Source organism: Fusarium verticillioides, chromosome 1 (assembly GCF_000149555.1).
Source record: "Fusarium verticillioides 7600 chromosome 1, whole genome shotgun sequence".
Classification (NCBI taxonomy): Eukaryota; Fungi; Ascomycota; class Sordariomycetes; order Hypocreales; family Nectriaceae; genus Fusarium; species Fusarium verticillioides.
Window position 1 is genome coordinate 957,738 of NC_031675.1, and position 24,144 is coordinate 981,881.

General features: G+C 49.1%; 7 protein-coding genes and 1 non-coding gene across 11 annotated transcripts; 3 read left to right on the top strand and 5 right to left on the bottom strand.

The window, feature by feature from the left end:
• Window positions 1-763: 763 nt before the first annotated feature.
• On the bottom strand, window positions 764-3,708 carry FVEG_09654 (hypothetical protein). Its single transcript, XM_018898699.1, has 2 exons — window positions 3,190-3,708; window positions 764-3,139 (listed from the first exon to the last, which is right to left on the bottom strand). Exons 1-2 carry the CDS (start codon window positions 3,279-3,281, stop codon window positions 1,012-1,014), a joined length of 2,220 nt encoding a protein of 739 aa, XP_018756620.1. The 5' UTR covers window positions 3,282-3,708; the 3' UTR covers window positions 764-1,011.
• Window positions 3,709-4,845: 1,137 nt separating this feature from the next.
• On the bottom strand, window positions 4,846-4,931 carry FVEG_16627. Its single transcript has one exon. It is a non-coding gene; the product is annotated as a tRNA-Ala (tRNA).
• A 950-nt stretch (window positions 4,932-5,881) lies between these two features.
• On the bottom strand, window positions 5,882-7,041 carry FVEG_09653 (hypothetical protein; the record flags this gene model as incomplete). Its single annotated transcript, XM_018898698.1, has 3 exons — window positions 5,882-6,045; window positions 6,095-6,252; window positions 6,302-7,041. The coding sequence occupies 3 exons, from the start codon at window positions 7,039-7,041 to the stop codon at window positions 5,882-5,884; spliced, it is 1,062 nt and encodes a 353-aa protein (XP_018756619.1).
• Window positions 7,042-7,859: 818 nt separating this feature from the next.
• FVEG_09652 (hypothetical protein) lies at window positions 7,860-11,812 on the bottom strand. Its single transcript, XM_018898697.1, has 4 exons — window positions 10,005-11,812; window positions 9,656-9,957; window positions 9,290-9,605; window positions 7,860-9,245 (listed from the first exon to the last, which is right to left on the bottom strand). The coding sequence occupies exons 1-4, from the start codon at window positions 10,974-10,976 to the stop codon at window positions 8,112-8,114; spliced, it is 2,724 nt and encodes a 907-aa protein (XP_018756618.1). The 5' UTR covers window positions 10,977-11,812; the 3' UTR covers window positions 7,860-8,111.
• Window positions 11,813-12,300: 488 nt separating this feature from the next.
• FVEG_09651 (hypothetical protein) lies at window positions 12,301-15,762 on the top strand. 2 transcript variants are annotated; one of them, XM_018898695.1, is made up of 2 exons: window positions 12,301-15,390; window positions 15,450-15,762. In XM_018898695.1, exon 1 carries the CDS (start codon window positions 13,414-13,416, stop codon window positions 15,001-15,003), a length of 1,590 nt encoding a protein of 529 aa, XP_018756616.1. In that variant the 5' UTR covers window positions 12,301-13,413; the 3' UTR covers window positions 15,004-15,390; window positions 15,450-15,762. The 2 variants fall into 2 exon arrangements, with proteins under 2 accessions (XP_018756616.1, XP_018756617.1); XM_018898696.1 differs by having other exon boundaries at window positions 12,301-12,489; window positions 12,580-15,762.
• A 101-nt stretch (window positions 15,763-15,863) lies between these two features.
• On the top strand, window positions 15,864-21,102 carry FVEG_09650 (ubiquitin conjugation factor E4 B). Of its 3 annotated transcripts, XM_018898693.1 has the most exons (7): window positions 15,864-16,142; window positions 16,200-16,443; window positions 16,498-16,906; window positions 16,955-18,118; window positions 18,166-18,258; window positions 18,311-18,676; window positions 18,726-21,102. In XM_018898693.1, the coding sequence occupies exons 1-7, from the start codon at window positions 16,077-16,079 to the stop codon at window positions 19,615-19,617; spliced, it is 3,234 nt and encodes a 1,077-aa protein (XP_018756613.1). In that variant the 5' UTR covers window positions 15,864-16,076; the 3' UTR covers window positions 19,618-21,102. The 3 variants fall into 3 exon arrangements, with proteins under 3 accessions (XP_018756613.1, XP_018756612.1, XP_018756614.1); XM_018898692.1 differs by having other exon boundaries at window positions 16,200-16,906; XM_018898694.1 differs by having other exon boundaries at window positions 16,498-18,118.
• Window positions 19,767-21,094, bottom strand: FVEG_09649 (adenosine deaminase). The gene has a single exon (XM_018898691.1). The coding sequence runs from the start codon at window positions 21,000-21,002 to the stop codon at window positions 19,941-19,943; it is 1,062 nt and encodes a 353-aa protein (XP_018756615.1). The 5' UTR covers window positions 21,003-21,094; the 3' UTR covers window positions 19,767-19,940.
• A 591-nt stretch (window positions 21,103-21,693) lies between the features above and the next one.
• Window positions 21,694-22,913, top strand: FVEG_16626 (hypothetical protein). The gene has a single exon (XM_018905869.1). The coding sequence runs from the start codon at window positions 21,802-21,804 to the stop codon at window positions 22,264-22,266; it is 465 nt and encodes a 154-aa protein (XP_018756611.1). The 5' UTR covers window positions 21,694-21,801; the 3' UTR covers window positions 22,267-22,913.
• The last annotated feature ends 1,231 nt before the right edge of the window (window positions 22,914-24,144 follow it).

Here is a 24,144-nt window from a genome sequence, read left to right on the forward strand (position 1 = left end):
TGTGCCTCTCTATCCGTGAAGAATAATCCCCCCAAAAGGGCACCCTGTACGGTTTCTCCGTGAGCTGCTTTCTCACTCCAAGTAACCTGACCTCTGTCATGCAAGTGGCGTGTTCTTTCTTATTCCTCACAGCCCAACGTCCCCGGATTGAAAAAGCTGAATTGATCCTTGTTCATAATCCAATCGGCCCAAGTCCCGCCCAATTTCGTGGGGTCTGTCATATGTCGCGTGTTGTGCTCACCGAGACTGAGAGCTCTGACGCAGACACGGTCCGTCCGCCCCCTTTTGAGCCCTGCTTCTTTCTAGACGCAGACAATGCTTCCAATGGCTTCACTTTTGTCGAGCAACGCTGTTGCTTGATTACAGTTGGTCTTTTCTTATGTCACTTTGGAGGCAAATTAGGCTGTGTTGGCCACTTTGTCAGCTATGAGAGCACTTTTGTGCAGTTCAGCAGTAGTGAATAAGCGATGACACTGCATACTCTTTATTATTAACATCAACCAACATCTTCAAAGCAATCCTTCCAGCCACAGCGCCTCAGGAGTAACTCGCATTAACCAGGCCCACAGCGCGACGGTCCGCCGGGATTCAATATCCGCGATCCAGGCTTGGCCGATCCGTTTTGTCCCGTCTTACTATTTCGAGACGATGGTCATTGACTTTGGGCAGTCTTCTAGAAATTCGATGCACTGTAGCTTGCAACGTTGACCGGGCCCTTCTGGTCTTGTTTTGGTCCTCATGACACCTCACTGCAGCCTACAAGTTGTACAAAAACATTCTAATAAGGGTGTCCTATGTGTATCTACAAACAGTCATATCTTCGTAAGAATCAACTACAGAAAACATATATGCCCTCATCGTGTACTCCAACTTACAAACCTACGCAAAATGCAACCTCGCGATGCAACTCATCTCGCTTTATGCGACAAAACCCACATCATCATGCAGTATCCATCTCAATGCAAGATCCCGCCCCTTCCGAGCTGCACAGTATGTACACACAGATACTCTCTAGTCGTCATCGCCCATCCCCGTCAACCCGCTCGCAAGTCCCTGCATACGTCTCCCCAGCAGATCATCAGAACTCTTGAGCTTGACAAGGCTCTTGTTTCTATTCTTGCTCTTGCTGAGACCCACACTCTTGCGTCTCTTGGCGTTCTTATCGCCGTTTGATAAAGACGTTCCGTTGGTGTGCGCCCGTGGCGTCGTGTCGCCGCTTTCACTGCCGCCGTTGAGGTCGGGACTCTGCTGCGGTGTTGTCTGGTTGGAGCTGCGTCGCTGGTTCATCTTGGTCATGCTGATCTCGAGGGGCCGGTCTTCCTCGCTGGACTCGGTGCGCATGTGATGACGGCCGTCGCCGTTGATTCCGAAGCCGTTGGTTTGGGACCTCGCGGCTCGGGCTTGTCTGTCTTTGCGAACGCGCATGACTTCTGCGTGGTCGAAGAGTTGGTCGAACCAATCGATGCATCTCTCAAAGTGTCGCCAAGCAGGAGGATACACAGTTGGGAATTGCATGAAGCCATGAGATGTTCCAGGGATCAACATCACCTCAGCCGCGTCTCTATCATTGAACTCGGCGTTCTGATTTCTTTCCGACTGTTCCTGAACAAATGCGGCTTCTTTAGCACGGCGAAGTCGTCCTGCAAAGATGACTGTATCATCGACCAGCGGATCTCGCTCTCCAGTCATAAAGTATGTCTTAGGAAAGTCGACGAGCAAGGCCTCGGGCGCCAACACAGGGCTGAGAAGATAGTCCTGGCTGAAATCAGGTCGGTTATGAGCACCGATATACAAGATAATCATGGCTCTCATCATCTCGGGCGTAAGAACTCGATCGTTGAAGTAAGAGATCATCGATGAAGTAGCTAGTCGCGTCTTCATCGGTTCAGGATGATGAGACGGCTTCTTCTCGTTGGTCTCAGATGCATCTTTCGGGAAACTCAGAGAGCGAGGGCCGACGTGGGAGAACTCAGGGTGTGGACTTCTAGGTCCTTGAGATGCCGCAATCAAGGCTTCTTTCGTTGTCAAAGCGCTCAACTTGGTATGAGGTGGTGGGGATCCATCTTCTTCATCGTCAGAGTGATGGGGAGTTCCCACAAGCTCATTATACTGCATGCTCTTGCGTCGCATAATTCTTCTATTCGTTTTCCTCGCCTTTCGGTCTTTGATCAAAGACATCTGCTCATCTGTCATCCAGTTGCCGATGTTCATATCCAAAGCTGGATAGAAGCAGACAAGTCCGTCGGGAGCTGGTAGTTCTGTTTGGCCTGGTCTGCGGAACGCTGAATGCCTTGTCTCCATGATCATCAATGTTGAAGCGACAGCGAGATTACCTCCAGCGCTATCTCCCGTGACGATGATTCGAGGAACTTCGGTGCCTGGTAGACCTATGCATCGACCTTTGGTGTTTACAATAGTTCTGTAAACATCGAAGCACTCATTCAGTGCATATGGATACGGGAACTCAGGTGCCTTCTTATAGTCGAGACTCAGAATTGGCAATGCTGACTTGGCAGCCCATGAGAACAACTTGTCGTCGTTGCAACGAGGATCCATGGCAACGAACCCACCGCCCGGAATGTCGAGAATCAGTCTATCGTGGCGGTGAAGATCTGACAAAGGACCATCATAGTACAGCCACGCAAGCACAGGCTCTTTGTAGTCGCTATCAGCGGGCCGTGGAATCCGGATCTGCCTTGGAGGCCATCGCATAAAACGAGGACGCATGAGTCCTTGGAAGAAGCTCAGATACGGCGAGGTGCCCTTATTCCAGGACACACGCAAATGCTCAACGGTAATCATACCCCGGACCTTTCGGACCTTTTCGTCTGCCTTTTCAGCAGCGACGAGGTAGAAGAGCGAGAAGACTATACTCGCCATATCGCGCAACCATTTTGTCTTGATCTTCATGGCCGTCCAGAAGCCCGCGTCCAGCGCCGTCAAGACCCATGTAGCTCGGTAATATGTGGCATCGTACATATTGGCCAGGGGCTCTGGGCTCGCGAGTCCGACCAGAGTGCTGAAGTTTCGGGCAGCGTATAGGTAGATCATCGTTATCACAACGGTTTGCCATGCTGTTAGACGCTTGGAGAAGAGTCTCGAGAGCAACTGAGCGCCTGGGGGGCCATGTTTGTGGCCTCTGTAAGTTCGTTAGCACTCTGAGTGCATATTCGAAGATGGAATGTTTACTTTACTAGATAGGCAGACCAAAAGGTCAAGACAGCGAGGACCTGAAGTCGTCGAGATTTGACCGAAGGCCGTCCTAAGACGTGGTCTATCATGCTGAGTAGACCAAGTCTGTGTATATGTTTTATTTGGTAATGCCGACGAAGTATGCAAGGTCAGCAGAGAGACAAAGGAAATCAATTAGAGCGCAGACACATGTTGTCGTGTCGTAAGGTCTTTCGGATAAATTGATGGTCGTTCACATGAAAGAAAAAACAGTCCTGTAACACGCACGACTCAATATCCTCGGCGGTGGGACTAGGACAGGACAGGGTTACGGGAGCCTTATCATGAGTTGGCCGTTATAAGTCGATAAGTATAACGGTCTGTAGTATACCGAGTGTGTGTTTGAGGTGTTTCACGTTCACAAGAATTATTGTCAATGAGAAGAGGAAAAGGGAGAGTGAAAGTCAGAAGCCATTGAATAGATACATAATAAGCAACAGAGGCAAAGGCCAATTCTTGAGCAAACAATGGATCATTCCAAGCTCAATTCGGTCCAAAGGCCGAAGTGAGATGACGACTCGTGACTCGTGACATGTTTTGGTAGCGTAGCACTCACTGTCTGTCTCTGTATTTACATGTGAAAGTGTCATCTCCAAACTCCGGGAATAAACGCGGGGGGCATTTCAATCCTTCTGTGGGGGCGCATTGAATATGACGTCGCCAACATGAGGAATATCACAACATGACATTCTAGAAATCAATCCAACATCTACAACTTGCGTATTGCAAGACAAAAGAAACTATCATAAAAATGCCACGTCTTTTTTTCTTGCTCACGAGGTCTCAAGCCTCTCCCGTCGCAAACCCCAATGATGCATGGCACATCAGCTGAAAGAGTTCCCCAAAGGCTAATAGTTAACTAATCGCCCGGAAACGAAATGGAATGCGAGCTTTGTTGATGCAGGACACATGATTCATTCATCCAATGGCTTGCGGCGGCACGTGTCTGCTTCTCCAAATGCAGTGTGTGCAGCACCCCCTGGCTTGTCAATCACATGCAGCAACAAGGCACGGCATGGCTGACTTGTCATTGACAAACAAAGAAGGATTATCGATGCTTTGCGAGTGGCCAGTGGCTTTATGGTTATATGCGCTTATGGACGGTATATGAATATAGGCACGAGGTTTGTTATTCTCGAACTTTGACAAGAAAGTGAGCCAAGACTTGTTGCACTGTTTCAGAGTATAATGACTCTATTCATTGGTCTTGTTTAACGGTTTCCTTGACATACATACATCGGCGGTTTCGACGTATACCGAGGGCATGGCAAACTAGGTATGGCCAACTTCGCGAAACCATTGCATGGCAACAAGTGAAAGGATTTACTTGCACATACCGTCGCTGATTCTCTTGCCGCTTCTTGATACCCGTGTGTGTTTTCAGGCACTTGCCGTGTCCTGGAGCAGTGGTTCCCATCTACGCTCTCCAAATCAGACACTCACCTCAATCATCACCCCAGTGCCCCAAGACACGGAGGCCTATTGGGGAATGTGTAGCAGTCTTAGTCAACATACTGAAGTGCACGTGTAGGGTGTCCAAAACTAAAAATAGAGTTGTGAGCACAACTGGACAGAACTTGTCCAAAAATGCCGCAAACTCGACAGGCAAAAGCTTGGAGACAGAGGGATTTGAACCCCCGGCCTTTCGCAAGCATTTGAAACAATGCAAAGCGAACGTGATTCCCCTACACCATATCCCCGTTTGTTGTTGAAGCTGTCCTGATTGTTTTGGAAAATATTGTGGTGTTGAGAGTTCATTCCCATCACTTGTCGGGCTCACAATCGACACCCCACTTTTACTTTTTGCTTGGGAAAAGCACTTCCTCTTACACTCTGCCTGCAGAATTCCATCTGTTTTGCTGGAAAGGGCTTCTTTCAGATGGTTGTGGCAGTTGATTTGAATGACATTTCTCTTGGGGCTTCCCCCCGGATGATCTGCGCAGAGAGAAACTTATCATAAAGTTGGTCTAAACTTATGAGTTCTTTAGGCCTAAACACTGAATAGATTTGATAATTTAATGATTACTTTAGGAAATCTTAGGATGTGTTATGCATAAACTTTGCTGATGAATTCGAGAAACCCTTGTAAAAGCCGACCATTTCACACGCCGCCAGTCAAGGCTAGTTGTCATCAAGGGCTCGACCAGTGGCCGCCATGCAGTCAAGGAGAAGGAGAAGGAGAAGGAGAAGTAGGGTTATGACCAAGGGAAACTTGAATGAATAGCCCTTCTCATTTGGTTTCCCATGTTCCGGGTGAAGATTTCATCACAAGTTTAGGTTAATCTAGGCCTAAATGCTAAATATACTTGATAAATTTAGGTAAACCTATATAAATTCTTTATTTATATTCCCACATTCTCATCTGGTCTAACTATTGCTCACGCCTGTACTCAATGCTGTCTCGACACAGGAACTTGGCGAGAGGATTCCGGGCTCAACATAACAGTCGCCTCTTTAGGAAGTCTGTTCAGCCTCATAATACATTTAAGCTAACATATGTTTTTCAGACATGCTTGATTTTACTCATATTCAAGCGACTTTATAAGATACAGGAGAAATTTAAACCTATCCACGTCCGAAGCTCTGCTCCAGCCATATTTCCATTACGTCATTCCACTCATCTCTTGATTTGGTCCAGCCAGTGCATCACTTACTTGACCTTGCTGACAACAAACTGAGCAGCAGTGTTGGCGTCCTGGCTATAAGTCAAGTGGTCGGGGGTGATAGCAGCAGTACCGGCGCAGACACCATCGCCAGCATGGCAGATAATCTTGACGCGGTCAGAGGGAACGCCCTGGATAGCCTGTCGCTGGACTATAAAGCTGTTAGTTTCCGAGGGTTTGCTGGGAGCTGAGTTACTTACAAGGATCGCCAAAGTTGACAACGGCAGCAATCTTGCCAGTAGTATCAGCAGGGAGAGACTTGGCTGCGTTGTGAACCAGCATAGCACCCTGTGAGTATCCAGACATGACAACCTTGGTCTTGGGGCACTTCTGGTAAGCCTCCTTAACAAGACTCGCCCTGTTTATGTTAGATACAAGCGAATCCATGAACTCAGGGCTCGACTTACATCTTCTGGGATCCAGCCTGGTCACCCATTTGCATAATGCCACCAACGCTGGCGGCGTACTCAACACCCTGGACAGCAAGCTTGTCGCTTCCGAGCTGCTGAGCAAGAGCCTGGAAGAAAGGAGGTCCGGCAGCAGTGCCGACGTTGCCCATCTCAGTGGTACCGCGGGCAAAGATGACAGTTACGTCCTTGCAGTCACCGCTGAGACCGTTCTGAGTGGAACCACCGAAGCCACCGCTGCTGCCACCGGCAGATCCAAGGAAGCTGCCGAAGGGAGAGGTGGATGAACCGCTCTCAGCACGGGGAGTCTCGCTAGAGCCTGTGGGCTGAGAAGCGGGAGCGCTGGTTGAAGCACTGCCGGAGGTATCTCCAGAAGTGTCTCCTGTGGTGTCTCCACCAGTAGAGCCTCCTGGGAGGAAGCTTGAGCCACCACCTCCGAGGCTGGGAAGACCACCGGTTGAGCCTCCAGAGCCTAGACCGGGGATGCTTGGGATACCTCCAGATGAACCACCAGATCCTAGGCCAGGGATACTGGGAAGTCCTCCAGTTGAGCCTCCAGAGCCTAGACTTGGGATGCTGGGGAGTCCACCGGCAGAGTCGCCGCCAGAGCTGGGAAGTCCAAAGCTGGGAATACCAGAGCCAAGGCCAGAACCGAGGCCAGAACCAAGACTCTGTCGAGGAGCAATGGGACCAGCCACTGCAAAGGGCACGAGGGCGATGAGAACAGACTTGGAGAACATGATGAATAAGATCAAGTTTTTTAAACGAAAGGAGTTATTTAGAAGCGAATGAAAAGGAAAAAAGCGAATGAATGCAAAGTTGCTAAGCTGAGCTGAGTTTGATCTGATTTCGACTCTATCGACGACTTCTATCCAGCTTATATGCTCTCAACTCCAACGCTCGAACCTCTTCGTGACCAACCCTGCATCGTGATAGATTCATCCAAACCTCGTACCTCATCCGCAAGGTCTTCCCGAGTTGGAATGGTCTCCGAGTATTATCAATCCCTCACGACGGTGAGTCTTACCTCAGATCATTCTTCTGTCGAGCCGTTACTCAACAACCCTGGCCGGGAACCATCTCGTAGATCAGTCTTGTAAATCTCAAGGGTGGCTTGGTAGGGGTGAGCTTGGATGGTGAAACGGGACGAGGACAGATGAAACAGCGGCTTGGGCCGTGCGGTTGAAACGGCGTCTGAAGTTTGGAACTGGACAAAATGAACAAGACACTTTAGTACCATATTTTGGAGAACGTTTTTTATGCTAGTTCGAGGCTCATTTATACGCTCAGTTTCACTGAGAAACAATGGGCCGCACGTTTCTTTTGTTTGACGGTAGGCAAATCCGAAGTAGTAATCAATGTGGAACGCATGGAGATACCATTACCACGGCTGTAGTAGATCATGTAATCAATAAACTTGGCCGATTGATTAATTGTCAAAGCCATTTTCGTTTTCCATCAACTGATCATGTGTTCTGACTCGGACTGCGTTGTAGTTAAATTGCGTCTCGGGTATACCTCAGTTCGAGGAATAGTGCTATCCACACTGAAACTTAGCGAGGAGAGGAAAAAAGAAGTTCAAGTTATTCATTCTTTATGATATATGACAAGTAAAACCGCTATGCTAAGAACATGACTGAGAAGAGTGCTGTTAGAACCTATTTGTTGCTCTGATACGAAGGAAATTCTCCTATTCGTGGAATACACATATAAACCTCCGTCATCAACACAAACAACCACTCGCAACGTTGGACAATCTTGGCAAACAACGGTATATCAAACGGCATATTCCTTTCTTCTAGCTCACGAACTAGACAGGGCTGCTTTGCGGAGGCACGAGCTCGGTGGCCTCATCGCCCCTCTGATCAGCGAGACGGACCTTGATGCCCGTGTGCTGAGCGTAGACCTGGAGGCCGATCACGCACACGGCATTCCACGGCTGTTTCTTCTTCTTCTTGAGTCGGTGGAGCAGCGACGTGGGCAGCATATCGTCGTCTGAGCTCGAGGAACTATCGTCTGGCTCTGATGAGGACACGGACGATGAGTCTGAGCTGTCGAGGTCCGACTCGGAGGTTGGTTCTGTGGGAGGCGTGAAGACAGGGTTTGTGTCTATGCTTTGCATGGTTGTTCTTCTGCTGTGCTGGGGGCTGTGATCTCGTGATGGCATTGGTGAGTTTGCGAGAGATGGACGGCCTCTGTGGTCGGCAGATGAATATCTGGTGGATGAGTCTGTAGATCCTCTTCTCTTGTCTTCGGTTCCTTGGCTCGTGTCAACCAAAGACGGGCCCCCTTTTGGCTCAGCTGGTGTTTCATCAAGAGTCAATGCTTCCAAGTCACTCTTGGAAGAATCTTCTGGCCAAAATCCAGGCGGCGCCTTATCTGATTTGGCTCCAGTGTCATCCTCTTTCTTTGGTTCAGGTTCCTCTTTTTCCTTTTCTTTCTCTTTCTTGGTCGTATCTCTTTCAGTGTCCTTCTCATTGAGAGACCGATTATACTCATTCCTCATCTGCACCATCGCCGCCTCCATACTAGCCATAGCTTCGGCCATCTGTTTCTTCTTCTTTTCTTGCTTCTTGCCCTTGAGTTTCTTCTTCTTCTCGAGTTCCTTCTTCTTGCGGAGGGCCTCATCTTCATCAACGATTCCGCCCTTGGCATGCGCGAGATCATACTGCAGACCAATCTGGCGTAACTTCTGAGGATTACTGTCGGCTGCCATCTTGACCATCTTTTGGACTGTCGGAAGCCAGTAATATCTCTCGGCTGTGATTTTGGGGATGACTTCATATGTACCTGGCTCGAGTTCGACCTCGCAATTGATCGAACGTCGATCCCACTTATGGACCGGACGAACCGAGCAGATGGAAGTCTTGTCAGCCGTCTTGAGCAGAAATTGCAGGACGAATTCGTACTGCCCCTTCAAGTCTTTGAAGTAACGTTCATCGAGCTACGACTGTCAGTATGAGGTGACTTTGCTAATGGTTGACATACCTGTGAGAGCACAATAACCACCATGCCCTCTTCTTTCACCTCGATGATAAACTTCTTCTTGAGGTAGCCGGTAAGCCAAGAGATGCTGACACTAGTCCATTGTTGAGCTACCGTCCATCGCTCATCAAAAAGACGAGTCCTGTACATCCACTTGAAGTTATCGAGCATGTCGTTGAAAGACATCCAGAAAATTCCATCATCACCAAACTGATGCTGAAGCTTTCGAATCATGTGAGGAGTCCATTGCTTGGAACCATCCGACCATGGACCATGCCACTCGCCATGGCCATCTTCGGATTTCTGTCCCCAGGGGTTTCTGTATGTGTTAGCTGTCTGAGCCAAGCCAAAACTGCAAGTCATATTTACCGAATCTTGACCAAGCGAACTTTGTTGCCATCTTCGTCTTCAACTTCGGCCACCTTGAGAATCGAGTACGCATGTCGCAACACAATCCCGTTGTTATGATCCTCTCCTGGGCCACCGGCAGACAGACCAAAGACGAATTCTCCATCCTCACCATCGGATCCTAACATCTCACGCCACAGTCTTTCCTTGCGAAGGACTCTATTACCAGCGACCACGGTATTGACGCCGCCTGTGAGATCTTCGACTGCAGTGCCAGACCATCCACCATCCAAAGCCTGATAGTCACCATGAACCTTTGCAAACTAAAATCGTCAATTTTTGTCTTTAGTATCTCAAAGGTACTACTTACAGCTTTCTCAAGCAAGGGTAGCCAAGTCTCATTAGGGTCCTCACACTTGGCAAAGTACAAGGACTCAGAACCGGTTTGCTTCTGCTTCTTGTAAAGTCGAGCTTTCTTGCCCGTCGCATCGTAGACTTCAGAATCTTCTCCAAAGTCTTTGTGCTTCAGGTAAAGGTTATCATCAACCACAGTTGAGATCCACTCTCCGTCGCGGTTGAAGACGAAGCCATAGACGCCACATTCTTCATCCTTTGCGACACAAATCTTCTTCATTAAATCTTTGCGGTGAGCGATAGTTGCGAGAGCCGCCAACCACCAGCAGTCGCCGCCAGCACCTTGCTTTATGTCTGTGCTGGAAAAGCCGCCGACTGTGAACTGAGGATTTTCGAAGATCCATGGAATGCGATGGACAGAGCCTGGTCTGGAGTATCGAGAACCATAGTCTCTGCCGCTAAACATGCGTCTTTGCAGGTTGTTCTTGCTGACGTCAAGTTTATCGTCTTCCAGCTCGTCGCTCTTCTTCCGTGTGTTGCGATATTTCTTTATTCGCTGAATATTAGGTCCTCTTTCGGATGGCAGTGGTTCATCATCACTGCTGTCATCCTCGAACCGTCTCCCCATCAACCCATTGAGACAATTATCTTGGTAAGACGAAAAGTCGGTCTCAATATCAAAGTCTGGGTCGCTGAATTTGGCATTGGTTCGTTCACATTCCCGAACAATGGCTCTAACTCGAGCACGGCATTCTTTGGCAGCATCTTCATAGCTCTGTGCTGCATTGCGAGACTTGGGATAAGACGAGTCGGCGTCTGTGAGAAGTGACTCATAGAGGCTCTGAGGGAAGATGGAAGTGACCTTGCCTGGTGCCTTGGAGTGATACTTTGACCAGAACTTGGAAACAAGAGCTTGAGGGTTCAGAGGTTTACGCTTTGGCTTAGCAGGAGTCGGCTGCGGGCCAGGAGTAGGAGGAGTTGGCTTCATGGTTAGGTTGAGAATTAATTATCAAGAGTTGAAGTGTCTAAAGTGCATTGGAAACATTGGGGTCCTATATAGCCTCTCAAGGCGTCTTCTTTGTAAAGATCGATTGGGCGCCTTTGTCGGAGACGCAGTGACCTGTTTTGCTGATGATCACCAGGTAACAGCAGCATCGCCGTGTTGCACATGGGGATTGCGCAAAGTATACTGAAAGTGCAGTGCATGGATCTTGGCCTGTAAGCCGCCGCTTTACGCTCTCTTCCCGTTCCGAGTCGGTTACAATATGCATCGCGAACAAGGCTGTGTCAGAGGTGATGGGTTGAAAGGTGGGTGAAGCGCAGCAGGAAGCGTTACAGTTAATTAGGCAACAAAGGACAATAACTGGAGACGTCGAAAGATGATGGGATTCTCTCAGCTCTGATAGGTTGCTGACATGGACAATCACGGGTTGAAAGAGAGGCTCTATGTAAGTGGCAGTGTTCAAAGAAGCGATGTAGGCCATTATTCGCTGATGATTGCAGATATCGGCCGAAACCGACGGTTCGCCTCGAAGGAAAAGGCTGAAATCGTTCGTCAAGCCAAGCGACCTACCCTAAAAGCAGCGAGGTGGGGGGGCATTTCCAGCATACAACAGTCAGAACTAGAGCAACAGGGGCATGCCCAGAAGAGCACGAGGAAGTCAATTACTTGATTTTATAAGCCTCATGTTGACAGAATTGGTTGATCTAGTCAGCTTTGTATGGTTTTGAGGCCGTTGGTTCACCTTTTGTAGCGGGATCGTCTGACGTTGTATTGCAGATAACAAGACGAATCAAAGACGACTTGATCTCTGCCACGTCAGCAGGGAAGATGCCTCGCGGGAGCCTGGACAAGACGAGGGAGACGAGGGAGGCAAGATGAGGCTCAACGGGGAGAAAAGGCAGAAAGGGAGGCTAATTCGGAATTGTATGGTACGCCTGGACTGAAGCGTATCCGGGGTGGGATAGCCGCGGGATGGTTCAGACTCATGATGCCGAAGGATCAACATGGCCCAGTTCGTTACTTGGTCTTTGGACATTCAAGACCAAACACCTTCTAAAAAGAGTAGGTATCTCGATTCAATACCTCGATTTACTTTGATGCAGGCAATTCAGTCAATGCGCAACTAGGTTTCGGTATAAATGCCTGATGCTGCTTTGACAGGTTTGACAGCCTCCACTTAGTTCAGCAACGGCCTTGATTTGAGACCCTTCACGAGTCAGTCTACAACCGTTTTGCTTCACTTATCGCTGCAAGGTACCCAGTGATCGCCATTTTTTTTTTTGGTAATCAACCAACCCAACGCTTTCCCCTTTTCTTTTCTCGGTATTGTCCCAGTGCTGATTCCATGTTTTGAACAAACTCTAAAAACTGCTCGACTCCATCGCGGAGCCGGACATCTCGGGGTTTCTCACGGAACTGCACACAGTTCAAGAGCACAGAGAACTCATCGAGAGTTGTAAGACGTGGGACTGCAACGTTGGGGGCGCAGTAGCTTACGGTACGGCGCTGGTTATGGAATGTGAAAAGCCGTTGGAAGACAACTAACCTGTGGATGGTGAGAGTTGGTCTCTAACTAACTGCTCAGTAGAGAGTTCCGGCTTGAAGCTTGTTCCTTCGTCCATGTGGATTCTGGAATGGCTAATGAGAGAGAGGGCCCTGCCTGAAACTGTCACTGTCAACGGTGCGTGCAACCAAGCCCAATGTGGTGAAGAAAGGGTTCGCCGTCGGCAGTTGGCGGGGATATGCTCAATACGGGCATGGGAAGAGAAAAAAGTAAGGCGAAAATGACAGACCGATGATGTAATCGACAAAAAAAATCGAGCCAAGGACCCTGACCCGCGGGAGTAGCTGAAACTGCTGATGATTTGGGTGGTGATATCTAGAAGCAATTATCACGAGAAACAGAGACTCTTTTTGTAAACAACAAAAACAGAGAGGGAAAGACCACAGCATGGTAATCGCATAGACTCTAATTACTTCCCCAGTGATCTTCTATAGACCCTCAATTGATCATTCTCATCGCGTGCATCGTAACAAAACCCCTGCTTTTTCTACAGCCAAGCTCCTCTTCTGATCCGCTTCTTTTTTTTGTCAACCCCGCCAACATGCTACCTCCTAAACACTCCCGCTAAAATTGTTAGTACATACACCTGGTGCTCTTATCACATCATGGCCTTGCCATGGCCTCCTCGGCTCTACCTCCGCCTAATACGGTCCTGATGTGCACATCGAGATCCTCCCTTTCTCCCCTTCTTCATCAAAACATCGACTCCCCCGCCCATGAGCGTCATCAAGACGTCGCACAACACGCACACAATCCACGAATACATGTCTCGACCTCAAGTCTTCAATTTCTTTCCGATCTGGTCCTATTCGACTTCTCTTTGATCCGGCCGGCCATATCCTCCCGTTTTTACCGATCATGGCCACAACTCCTCCCTCCGCCGCGGCTACAACCCTCCGAGACTCAAGACAGCCGACTCCTGCTTCTCCTATCGCTCCTACGCCGACTGCGGCTGTTCCTGTTCTCTTGACGTCTGCTTCCGAATCTAGCGATGATGGAATTCGTCTGAGTCCGGCCGCTGCTCGCCGCTTCGCCCGCCGCAACCTTCGCCGCACATCTCCAACTCCCGACCTTGTCACTAGTCTCGTTCGTCCGCCCTCGCCAGATACTTTTTATGTTGGAGCACAAGCCTCGCAGCAAGTTGGACAAGATGTCAGGGCCAGAATTGATCCCTCATACTCGGGTCTTTTGATACCAAACGTTAACTCGGATCGTCGAACCGGACCCCTCCTAGCTCCACATCCATCTTCCCTCGGAATACCCAAACGATATGGCGGCAACTGCATCTTCGATATGTATTCTTTGACATATGTCAATGAACCAGATGCCAACTTACTCTGTCCCATCTGTCATGATCCGCTGGTGGATCCGGTTACAACTCCCTGCGATCACACATTCTGCTACCGATGCTTGCGACAAAGCATTGATTCTAGTCCTTCCGGAACGGCCTGTCCCATTGACCGAGAGCCTCTCGCCTGGCCCAACTGCTTCAGCGCACCACGGCTCATTCGCACTCAGCTTAATAACCTCAAAGTCAAGTGTCCTTACCATGCACGAGGCTGCAAATCGGAAGTTCGTCGGGAGGTTGTCGAAACACATGCTACGACGGAATGCCGGTTCAAGGACTTTACCTGCCCCGGCGCTGATTGTGACAAGAGATTGCGTTCTAAACCCGAAGATGATACTTGCCCCCACAAGGAGGATACATGTTTACACTGCAAAGTGACAATCGAGGCTACTGACCGGGAACTGCATTTGTTATCATGTCCGAACAGCAAAACTCGCTGTGAGACATGCTGGAAGCTCGTATACCGCAGCCAAACCAAGGAACATGATGAATTAGAATGCGAAGGTGCTGTCATCAACTGTCCTTATAGCGAGTTTGGTTGTCCGGCTCGTGCGATGCGCGGACATATGGACGCTCATACTCTAGCTTGCGCATTCCACCCAGATACGCCGTCAGGCATGATAATTCGCTCACAACGAGAAATCATAGATTCCTACACCAACCTCGGCCAACAAGTACAGCAACTCCAGACTCGCCAGGACGAGACAAATCAACGCATCACGGAATTCAACTCATCTCTCAGCCGCCGGGGTGTGGGCGACTCGGTAATGGGAGACAACCGCACAATTCAAGACCTCGACGCTGGTTTCGAAGAAGTTCACCAGAACCTAACACACCTCGAGGCACGGCAGAGTATGTGGACTATCAACCAAATCATGCCCATCCGTGAGGAGGTAACTGAACTGCGAAACAATATTAACATGATTCGAATGCATGTTAACTGGCTCCTGAACCGAAGCCGCGAAGAAGGCCGCATAAGAGCAGCCGCGAGCTCTGGATCCACGGCGACTTTGCAGAGGGACAGGTCGGTAGAAGGCCCTCGTCTCGCGGAACGTCGTCGATCAGCTAGTGTCGAAGGAACAGATCTGCCCCGTCTGTGATTATTGTTTTCTTTCTTTCTTCTACTTTTCTTCTTTTTAATCTTTTACTGGCGTAAACGGTTTATGGAATACCCCGGCATTTACACGTAGGCTTAGTCGGAAAAGGGTTATGAATCATTGAGCATCGCGGTAGTCTTTTATCATAGATTTATTTTGATCAGATGACTCAGGTTTGATATCCAATGTGTGTTTTATATGTTTGGATGCTTCTTGTGGCACATTGCCTATTTCAGACATGACGCTGCGTCGCTTAAAGATTTTGAAAGCCTGACGTCAGGGGTCTAGAACTTCATTCTTTTTCACATATATCGTCATTCGTAAAAAAGCTTTGGTTCTGACTTTACGAAAAAGGTAGCCTGGTCATAAGGGATGAAAGTGTTTAACAAAGTAAGATGCAATTTTCACGCAGACTTTCAAAAGTTCATCATTTAATAACTCAAGAATAGCACGTCATGATTGGTCTTGAAACTCCTCCTATAAAATATCAGATCCAATCCTAGATCTTAATCATGATACAGGAAATGGAGATGCTGCATCCTCGAGTCTATATCACCTCAGCTTAGACATGGCCATCAGTGCTCGGAAACCGTGAGCCACTTTATTTATATTGCGGAGTTTGGAAGAGTGCTGCGGAGTTTGGGACATGATTTGGCAGGCCAACATAAATCTTACGGCTTCAATCGTAGATTCTCTGTTCAACTGATATCTAATATCTATCATTAATATCATTACCAATACCTCGGTGACTGTTTCTTCCAGGTCATTCTACATGAGTAGGCAACCAAAGTTTCAGCGCCACAGCTCAGAAGCAGCCACTAAAGCCTCACCGCCCCACCTCGAACCTCTCAGTCCCTAGGCCCAGCTCTGCCTGGAATTCCCCCACCCTCAGGTCCCCAAGCTCATCATTATCAACTGTACTACGTCTTTGTGAGGCTTGGGTCCACACCTCATAGATCTCGTCCATCTCACTTCAGCCTCGCCATCCCATCTGAACCTCCTTCTTTCAACATAATTCTCGTCTTATTTCACTTCCCCCACCTTTCTCATCCGCACTTCCACTCGTTATCGCCATCATGGACCCCAACGAGCAACCCTCATGGGCTGGAGGCGATGCCCCGGACAAGGAGAAGATGGAACAGGCAAGCTGCGCCAACAGAGCTCATGATGGGGACTTTATGCTAAGCTATGACATCCAGATTCGCGCGAGACGTCTCGCCAAGCTAGGGACATCAACGCCTGTGTCTTCCAAGTCAGACGAGAACAAGGCTCCCGATTCCGAATCGTCGAACCCCTCGCGCACGTCAACGCCGAAGCCGCAGCCGCAGCCCGCATCCGCTGAATCACGGCCCAAGATCAACGTCACTCCCGCCGCTCCGCCTTCTTCCAGCCCGAACCCCTTCGACAAGCTAGGGGTCAAGGCGGAGCCGTCAAGTTCAACAGGTACTTCCTCTGTGAATCGTAAAAGACTGGCATCTGAGATTGACGTCGCTCCAGCGGATCGACCCTCCCCCAAGCCATCCACCACTCAACCCGAGTCCGACGAATCCTATGCCGACCGAACATTGTCACAGATCTTCCGTATCACTGTTGATCCGCATAACATGGTCAACACCAGTGGTCAACGGCTGACGTTCCTCCCGAACCTGAATGAAGAACTGAACGAGTCCGGAGAGCCTCTGAAGCTGTCCGTCAACACGCTAGATCAAGCTCTTATGGAGGCGGCCAGCAGCTATCCCCATGATAAGCCTCTCATGAACTTCTTCTTGCCATGCTGGAAGCGTGCTGTGAAAGCGTCGCTGCAGTTCAAGGGAACAGAGGGACCCAAGTTCGAGGTGCATGAAGAGGCAAAGCGTTTGTGTATGAGCGGCTGCTTGTTTGCCCTGACCATGCCGGATCTCTATGGGTAAGCAATTCCACCGCGTCGGAGATATAATCCTGACGCCTCATGTAGCCGATCGCCGAACCCTAAGCATGACACACTCATGCCATACCTGTTGAAGGGCATACAGGACGAGAACGGCCTTTGCTTCAACTTTATACAGGAAGCTATCAAGCGATTCGATGATGACGAGGCTTTCCCTGCTCTGTTCAGCGATGCCATGGTTCAGATCAGCAACAAGCTGGGTACAATTTCTATGGACCAGGATTACAAGCCGTATATCCAGGCCATGTTGACTTACACCAGATTCCCTCCTCTAATCGTGAACCTCGCCAAGCACCCAACCTTCATCATGGCTCAGTCAGCTGCTGGAATCGAAAAGCACACCCTTCTGGGTCCGTTTTTCCGCATCTCACCGCTCCAGAATGAAGTCATCAAGAGCTATTTCCCTGGGGCTCGTGGTCTTGACAAGGGCAGAATCGCAAACTCACAAGACGCTTTGCGAATGGTGCTGAGGACGCACCAAGATGATCTTTTCGCCATCACAAACGCCTTTATCCGCGCAGGCCAGGAGACCAGATCTCGAACTCTGGACTGGTTCGCTTACATCATGAACTCAAATCACAAGAGGAGAGCACTACAAGTTGACCCTAGAGAGGTTGCTTCCAACGGCTTTATGATTAACGTGACCACGATTCTAGACCGATTTTGCGAACCCTTCATGGATATGGATTTCAGCAAAGTAAACAAGATTGATGACAACTACTTCCGGAAGCAACCACGGATAGATATCAGCGATGAGACAAAGCTGAACGCAGACGATGCATATGCGAAATCATTCTATGCGGACAAGATACCAGGCGATACCAACTTCATCTCGGAGGCTTTCTTCTTGACCCTGGCAGCGCATCACTATGGAAGTGAGGCCTGCAACTCCCAGCTGAAGAATTTGGATAGGGATATAAAGTATTTGGAGAAACGAGTCAAGATCATGGAGGCAGATCGTATCAAGTTTGTGAACAATCCTGCCCAACTTCAACAATATGACAAGGCTGTTCAAAGACATGTCGACGCTCTCGAAAAGAGCATTGCTGTCAAGCTTTCCATTGAAGGTGTTCTGCTTGATGAACGGATGCAGAGCACTTCATTGCGTTTCATGCGCATTGTGGCTGTGTGGTTGCTTCGCTTGGTGACTCGATCAGAGTACAAGCCTGGTCAAGAGTCGAAGGAGATACAGTATGTGCCCTGGCGCGCAATATGGATGATGATACTGACAACTGTAGACTCCCTCTTCCTGCAGAGAAGTCAGATGTATTCTCATGTCTTCCAGAGTACACGCTACAGAATATCGTGGACAATTTCAAGTTCATATTTAGGTCCGTCTACCATGATGATATTTGACAGAGGCCTCAACTAACAAGTTAACAGGTGGCTACCCAAGATTCTCCCCAGCGCTGTTGGCGATGAAATGATTGCGCTTTGCGTAACATTCCTCCGCTCAACTGAGTACATCAAGAACCCGTACCTGAAGTCATCATTGGTTTCACTACTCTTCTCGGCGACTTGGCCATTGATGCACCTAAAGCGCGGTGTTCTAGGTGACCAGCTTGTTGGCAGCCAGTTTGCCAACGATCACCTTCTTAAGGGATTGATGAAGTTTTACATCGAGTGCGAGTCAACGGGCGCGGATTCTGCTTTCTATGACAAGTTCAACATCCGATATGAGATTTTCCAAGTGATCAAATGTGTTTGGGTCAACGACCACTACAAGCGACAATTGACACGAGAGAGTCGGTGAGTAACCCCCAAGACATTAGTTGAGATGGCACTAACATCATTGCAGCGTCAACAAGCAGTTCTTTGTTCAGTTTGTCAACATGTTGTTGAACGATGCTACTTATGTCTTGGACGAAGCTTTAACCAAGTTTCCCAAGATCCGTGCTATCGAGAAGGAACTTGAAGATCCGTCAATACCACAAGAGGATCGCCAGAAGAAGGAGGAGGAGATGCAACAGCTGGCTAACCAGGCCACGTCTTTCATGCAGTTGGCCAACGAGACGCTTGAGATGATGAAGCTCTTCACAGAGGCTATGAGTGAGGCCTTCACCATGCCCGAGATTGTGTCTCGTCTGGCAAGCATGCTCAACTACAACCTGGAGACGTTAGCTGGAAAGAAGGCGGCTGCGGAGCTCAGCGTTTCTAACAGAGACAAGTACCACTTCCGCCCTATCCAGATCATCTCAGACATTGTCGACATCTATCTCAATCTCGGCAACTCACCAGTCTTCATCGACGCCGTTGCTGCAGATGGTCGTTCCTATAAGCCCGAAGTGCTGGAGCGCGTTTCACGCATTCTCATTTCCAAGCACCAGAAGGATCCTGCCGATGTCGCTCGCTGGGACAAGCTCAGGGTGAAGTTTGTCGACGCCAAGACGCTCCTCGACCAAGCGGAACTCGACCTGGGCGACATCCCTGCCGAGTTTGAGGACCCCATCATGGGTGATCTCATGAAGGATCCTGTTTTGCTACCCAGCAAGCATATTGTTGACCGATCAACCATTGTCCAGCATCTCCTAAGCGATCCTAAGGATCCTTTCACAAGACAAGCCATGACCATCGATGATGCAATTCCACAGACGGAACTAAAGGAGAGGATTGAGCAGTGGCGAGAGGAGCGGGTGCAAGCTGCCAAGGACAAGTTGAAGAGCGATGCCATGGATACCACAGAAGGTTAAGATCATGCGAGAGAATGGTTTGAAAGGGGAAATTATCTGATTAGACTTGTTCAGTTGTCTGTCGAAGATGGGAGACGGCGCATGTGTACTTCACTTCGCTCATGGTGAGCATGGAGAATGGCCTGGTTAAAGGGGATAGTTTACATGAGACGGCAAACAGCGGTTCAGGAACTGCAGCGTATTTTTAGATGATAAATATCTTGTTCGTCAGAAATACAGCGAGTTGCATTTCCACCTAACCGTCCTAACTACCTACACATCAGGCTATCTCCGCCGTACCCCTTCCCCTATCCCCAATGCCTTCTTGACTTTTGAATCACAGCTCACGCCTTCAAATCCTTATACTCCTCCAACACTTGCTCCAGCTCTCTGAGAATCTTCTGCTTGCGCTCATCAGAGCACCAGCTTTCCTTAACAGCACCGCGGACGATCCATGCCCAGTCCTTGACGGAGAGGCTGAAGGTATCCTGGACACGGCAGTAGACTTCCTGGACGTAGGCGCCAAAGTAAGCAGGATCGTCGCTGTTGACGCTGAAGAGGACACCAGCATCGAGGAACTTGCGCACAGGGGCGTCGGCGAGTTCAGGCAGGTTGCAGAGAGCTACGTTAGACCAGGGGCAGAAAGTCAAGAGGGTGCGGTTGGCGGCCAGTCTCTTGAGGAGTTCTGGGTCCTGAGCAGCTGCGAGACCGTGGTCGATGCGCGAGACTTTCAGGTGCTCGAGTGAGGCAGTGATGAAAGAAGGTGGTGCTTCCTCACCGGCGTGAGTGGTGAGATGAGTGCCAGTCTTTGCCACACGGGCATAGACCTCTGTGAAGAGCTCAGGAGGGAACGCCTTCTCGCTCGAGACCATGCCGAAGCCTGTCAGGGTACCATCGTTGAAGTGGCCACGGTCAAGAAGAGTATCGACCAGAGCATGAGACTCGGGAACAGGTAGATGGCGAAGGATACAGACAATCAGCTCGACAGTAATCCCCAACTCCTTCTGAGCACGACGCTTGGCAGCTGTAAGTCCTGCGACGACAGTGTCGTAGCTGACACCTCGAGCGATGTGCGCCTGAGGATCGAAGAAGATCTCAGCATGCCGGACGTTTTCGCTCGCCGCGCGCTGGAAATACTGGTACGCAAGAGTCTCAAAGTCGTTTTCGGTGATAAGCACGCTCATCCCGAGGTAGTAGTAGTGCAGGAAATCATCGAGGGATGTGAATCTCCCATATCGCTCTCGCAACTTGTCAGCCGACTCGTAGACAGGATCCTCTGGCAATTTGATCCCGTTCTTCTCAGCGAGGGAGAAGAGAAGTTCAGGCTCAAGAGTTCCCTCAATATGGAGATGCTGCTCAACCTTTGGCAAGGCCTTGAGGAAGCTGTGGAACTGAGATTTGCACATATTGAATGATTGATCTTGGACGATCAAGTTTATTTCGTCTCGTTGAGATCTTGTTTGGGATTATCACAGCAGTTTTTTTTTTTTTTTTTTTTTTTTTTTCTCTTCACCTTCAGCAAAGAGACAGAGGCAATCAGAGTGTGGGGAATTCGAATTATTCGCACCGATTGATCAAGTTTTGACAATGGAACTCGATAGGCCCAGGCCCAGATTGATGAGCATCTCGTCCAATAAAAGCACGTAGAATTGCGGGAGCTCCCGGCCCCGTTAAAGCCATTCATTGTTTGTGGTTTCATTCATTGTGATCTCGGAAAGTATATCAAGCATAAGGTAGATAGATAGATATATTAACTGTATGTGCGGATTCTGTGTATGTAGACGGAGTAGGTGGTATCGCGTCGCTGAAGTGGTCGTTATAGTATCTTGGTTGATCTGGACGTGTTGAGACAGGTATCTTGCTTGGCAAGCTTGGTAAGCGACTTGTCATAGTCGCATACGTCGCCCTGGGATCCGTGGGCTGAAATGAGTGCCGGAGTCTCTTGCCATTGTCAATTGAAATTCCTTTCAAAGCCCACTGATCATCACATCAAGTGCTGACCTCGGGTACTAGTCCCGGCCTAGTGGTCAATTAGCATCCTATGTACTGTACTCTGTACGTCTTGTGCCTACCTAACCTAACATTAGTCGTTTGTCAGGTTAGGCCATGGCACATGCACAAAGAACTCCACGGCCTGAGACTACACAAGTCTCTCCACCCTTGAGAGGCTTCTTCTCATTTCCTCCTCAGATGCCAGTCTCTTAAATGAGTGTCTTGAGTCTTGACCGTCACTTGACATCAACAGCGGCTTATCGTGCCACCCCTGAACCATCCATTTCCAGGAATAGGGACGCACTCCCGTTCCGACACCCGCGCCAAAAGCAAATGAACCTTGTCCAGTTCTCCTCAGAACACAGTACACTACAACCTCAGCAACAGACAGGCTGGGATGGTCCGATGGGATATCGATGGCTTGCGGCCCCAAATCCACATCTCAGCACTCTCAAATGCCAAGCAAACTTTGAGAGACAATTCGTTCATATTGATTACTCCAAGTTTTTCCTGCCTCGCCCTGAGTTCCGTTTTAGGCATCGCCAAAATCTGCGCGGGCTTCTGTGCCAGCTTGGTATTAGCGATGATGATGTAGTATTCTTCAGTCTCAATGCCAAGGCGTTTTGTGTTCTCCCGAGCATGGGCTCAAAGGATGTGGGTGTCAGGAGAATCGATTAACAGCAACTTACTGGCTAGAATTGCCGGCTTATCGTTCCCTACTGTAGGAGCCGTATGCGTGCACGCCGAGAAGGGAGGATGGTCCTCTGATCTTGACTCGCCTCAGCTTTCAGCTGGGTTGCTACCCTCGTCAGGACATGTAGCATCTTATCCGTCAAATAGTGTAACGGTGCGAATCGGAACAGTTCCCATGATCGCAATCGGATGTGCGTGAGGATTCACAACATCTGTAGGGTGACATGCGCTATCGACAGCAATTAGCTTCTCTCCCTTCCCAGCAGGCAATAGGGCATTGTGGTTAATAGGACACTTCACATTGGATTCTCGGTTTCTCGGAAAGATGGATTCCTAGCAACAGAGGTGGAAAAGTCCGGTTACCCGACTTCTCAGGGACACTACTGCTCTGTACGGAGTACATGGCTCAGTTTCAGACATTGCGGGGGTTTGGTTGGATCTGTGCAGCCATGATGAGATGTAGGGACCCCAATGTGTGTGCTATTGATGAGTCTCTCCCGACAGGCAGGTCCGGAATGTCATCCAACTCGGCCTTTGCTGTCGAGAATGGACGGCCCAGTCGTGTTTCTGATCTGAAGAGGATATAAGTCTCCGTGTGATTTCCCTCCAATAGAATCCACACAATCTCGAACACCTCTTGGATACATTATCTGTCATAGAGTCGTGTATTTGATATTACTAAGAGTTAGAATTGATAACTTGCTCTTCGAAAGCAATAGATGTGACAAGAAATCGGCCAAAGCTGTCTGATACCATAAACCTGCTTGAGGACTAGTTGCAATGTCAGTGGCGCCATTCCGTTCGGTAGCTTATATAACTGGTAGATGGCATCGGAACGCAGGTGTCCCGTTAACTAGCTATACTAGTGTACATTATTATTGCCTGCCTGACAGACGCTTCGTCGATTGAGAACACAGTTGGGGGACCAGTCGCAAGTCTCAAAATAACTTCAACTCGGTCCAGGAGACGAAGACGGGCGTTTCGGGCCGTGTACAAAGCTATAGATCTGCTTGTCCGAGACGTTCATTTGTCCTTGTCATAACTCAACCGATGGAGCTCTAATCCATCACGATGGAGCTGGCAGGCTGGTCCTAGAATTAGGCCATGTGGAACAGGGTACGTAAGCTCCAGGAGTCATGAGGGACGAGGATGTTGAATTGAGAATAAGCGTGCTTGGTCTATTCGGAGCGAGTGGAGAGAAGGGGCAGAACATCCCAGTCAACGACGGTTAGAATGTCTCAAGAACCGATTAGCAACCAAACATCGGGCGGAGGAGCTAGGAGCCACATGCTAATTGGACCAAGCTTTGCCGGCACTTTGACCAGGCAAATGGATCAGATAGCTAGTCGAGTGGCTAGAGGAGATTGTACGGAGATTTGTTCAAAACAAGGTAAAGAATGCGGAATGCCATCTTCTTAAATGATTCATGTCAAATGCTCAAAGCCTTGTGCTAATCTCAGCTTGTGGCGGCTCTATGATTTACCGGTGCTTGAAATTGCGACTGTTGTGCCACACAGCTGCCTGCATACTTATCAGTGAGGAAGTATCCAACGGAGCTGAGGGAGGAAAAAGCTTGACCTTGGTGCTTATCCAACTGTCATAATCTTTCTCCACGATCCGCCACGGTAAAAAAAAAAAAACACGTGGATTGACGTGGTTCTGAAGACCGAATTCGCGTATCCAACCAGGCGATTACCGTATGCTTGGTCCGAAAACCAGGTTGCTGGAGATATGAAGCCTATATGTACAAACCCATGGCGGTATATACTAGTGAGATATGGGTCTTGATTAGCCCCAACGAAACCAATTGAAAAGTGAGGTGCAACAGATCCGTCTTATATGATTGGTCATCCTGGTCAACCT

Coding starts and splice junctions, on each gene's coding strand:
- FVEG_09654 (XM_018898699.1), bottom strand. CDS start 3,281: ATGATAGACCACGTCTTAGGACGGCCTTCGGTCAAATCTCGACGACTT. Junction 3,140..3,189: donor TGGTCTGCCTATCTAGTAAA/GTAAACATTCCA, acceptor ACGAACTTACAG/AGGCCACAAACATGGCCCCC.
- FVEG_09649 (XM_018898691.1), bottom strand. CDS start 21,002: ATGTGCAAATCTCAGTTCCACAGCTTCCTCAAGGCCTTGCCAAAGGTT.
- FVEG_16626 (XM_018905869.1), top strand. CDS start 21,802: ATGAGTGTCTTGAGTCTTGACCGTCACTTGACATCAACAGCGGCTTAT.
- FVEG_09652 (XM_018898697.1), bottom strand. CDS start 10,976: ATGAAGCCAACTCCTCCTACTCCTGGCCCGCAGCCGACTCCTGCTAAG. Junction 9,606..9,655: donor GTTCGCTTGGTCAAGATTCG/GTAAATATGACT, acceptor TAACACATACAG/AAACCCCTGGGGACAGAAAT. Junction 9,246..9,289: donor TGGTTATTGTGCTCTCACAG/GTATGTCAACCA, acceptor TGACAGTCGTAG/CTCGATGAACGTTACTTCAA.
- FVEG_09651 (XM_018898695.1), top strand. CDS start 13,414: ATGGCCACAACTCCTCCCTCCGCCGCGGCTACAACCCTCCGAGACTCA.
- FVEG_09650 (XM_018898692.1), top strand. CDS start 16,077: ATGGACCCCAACGAGCAACCCTCATGGGCTGGAGGCGATGCCCCGGAC. Junction 16,143..16,199: donor ACAAGGAGAAGATGGAACAG/GCAAGCTGCGCC, acceptor TATGACATCCAG/ATTCGCGCGAGACGTCTCGC. Junction 16,907..16,954: donor ACCATGCCGGATCTCTATGG/GTAAGCAATTCC, acceptor CGCCTCATGTAG/CCGATCGCCGAACCCTAAGC.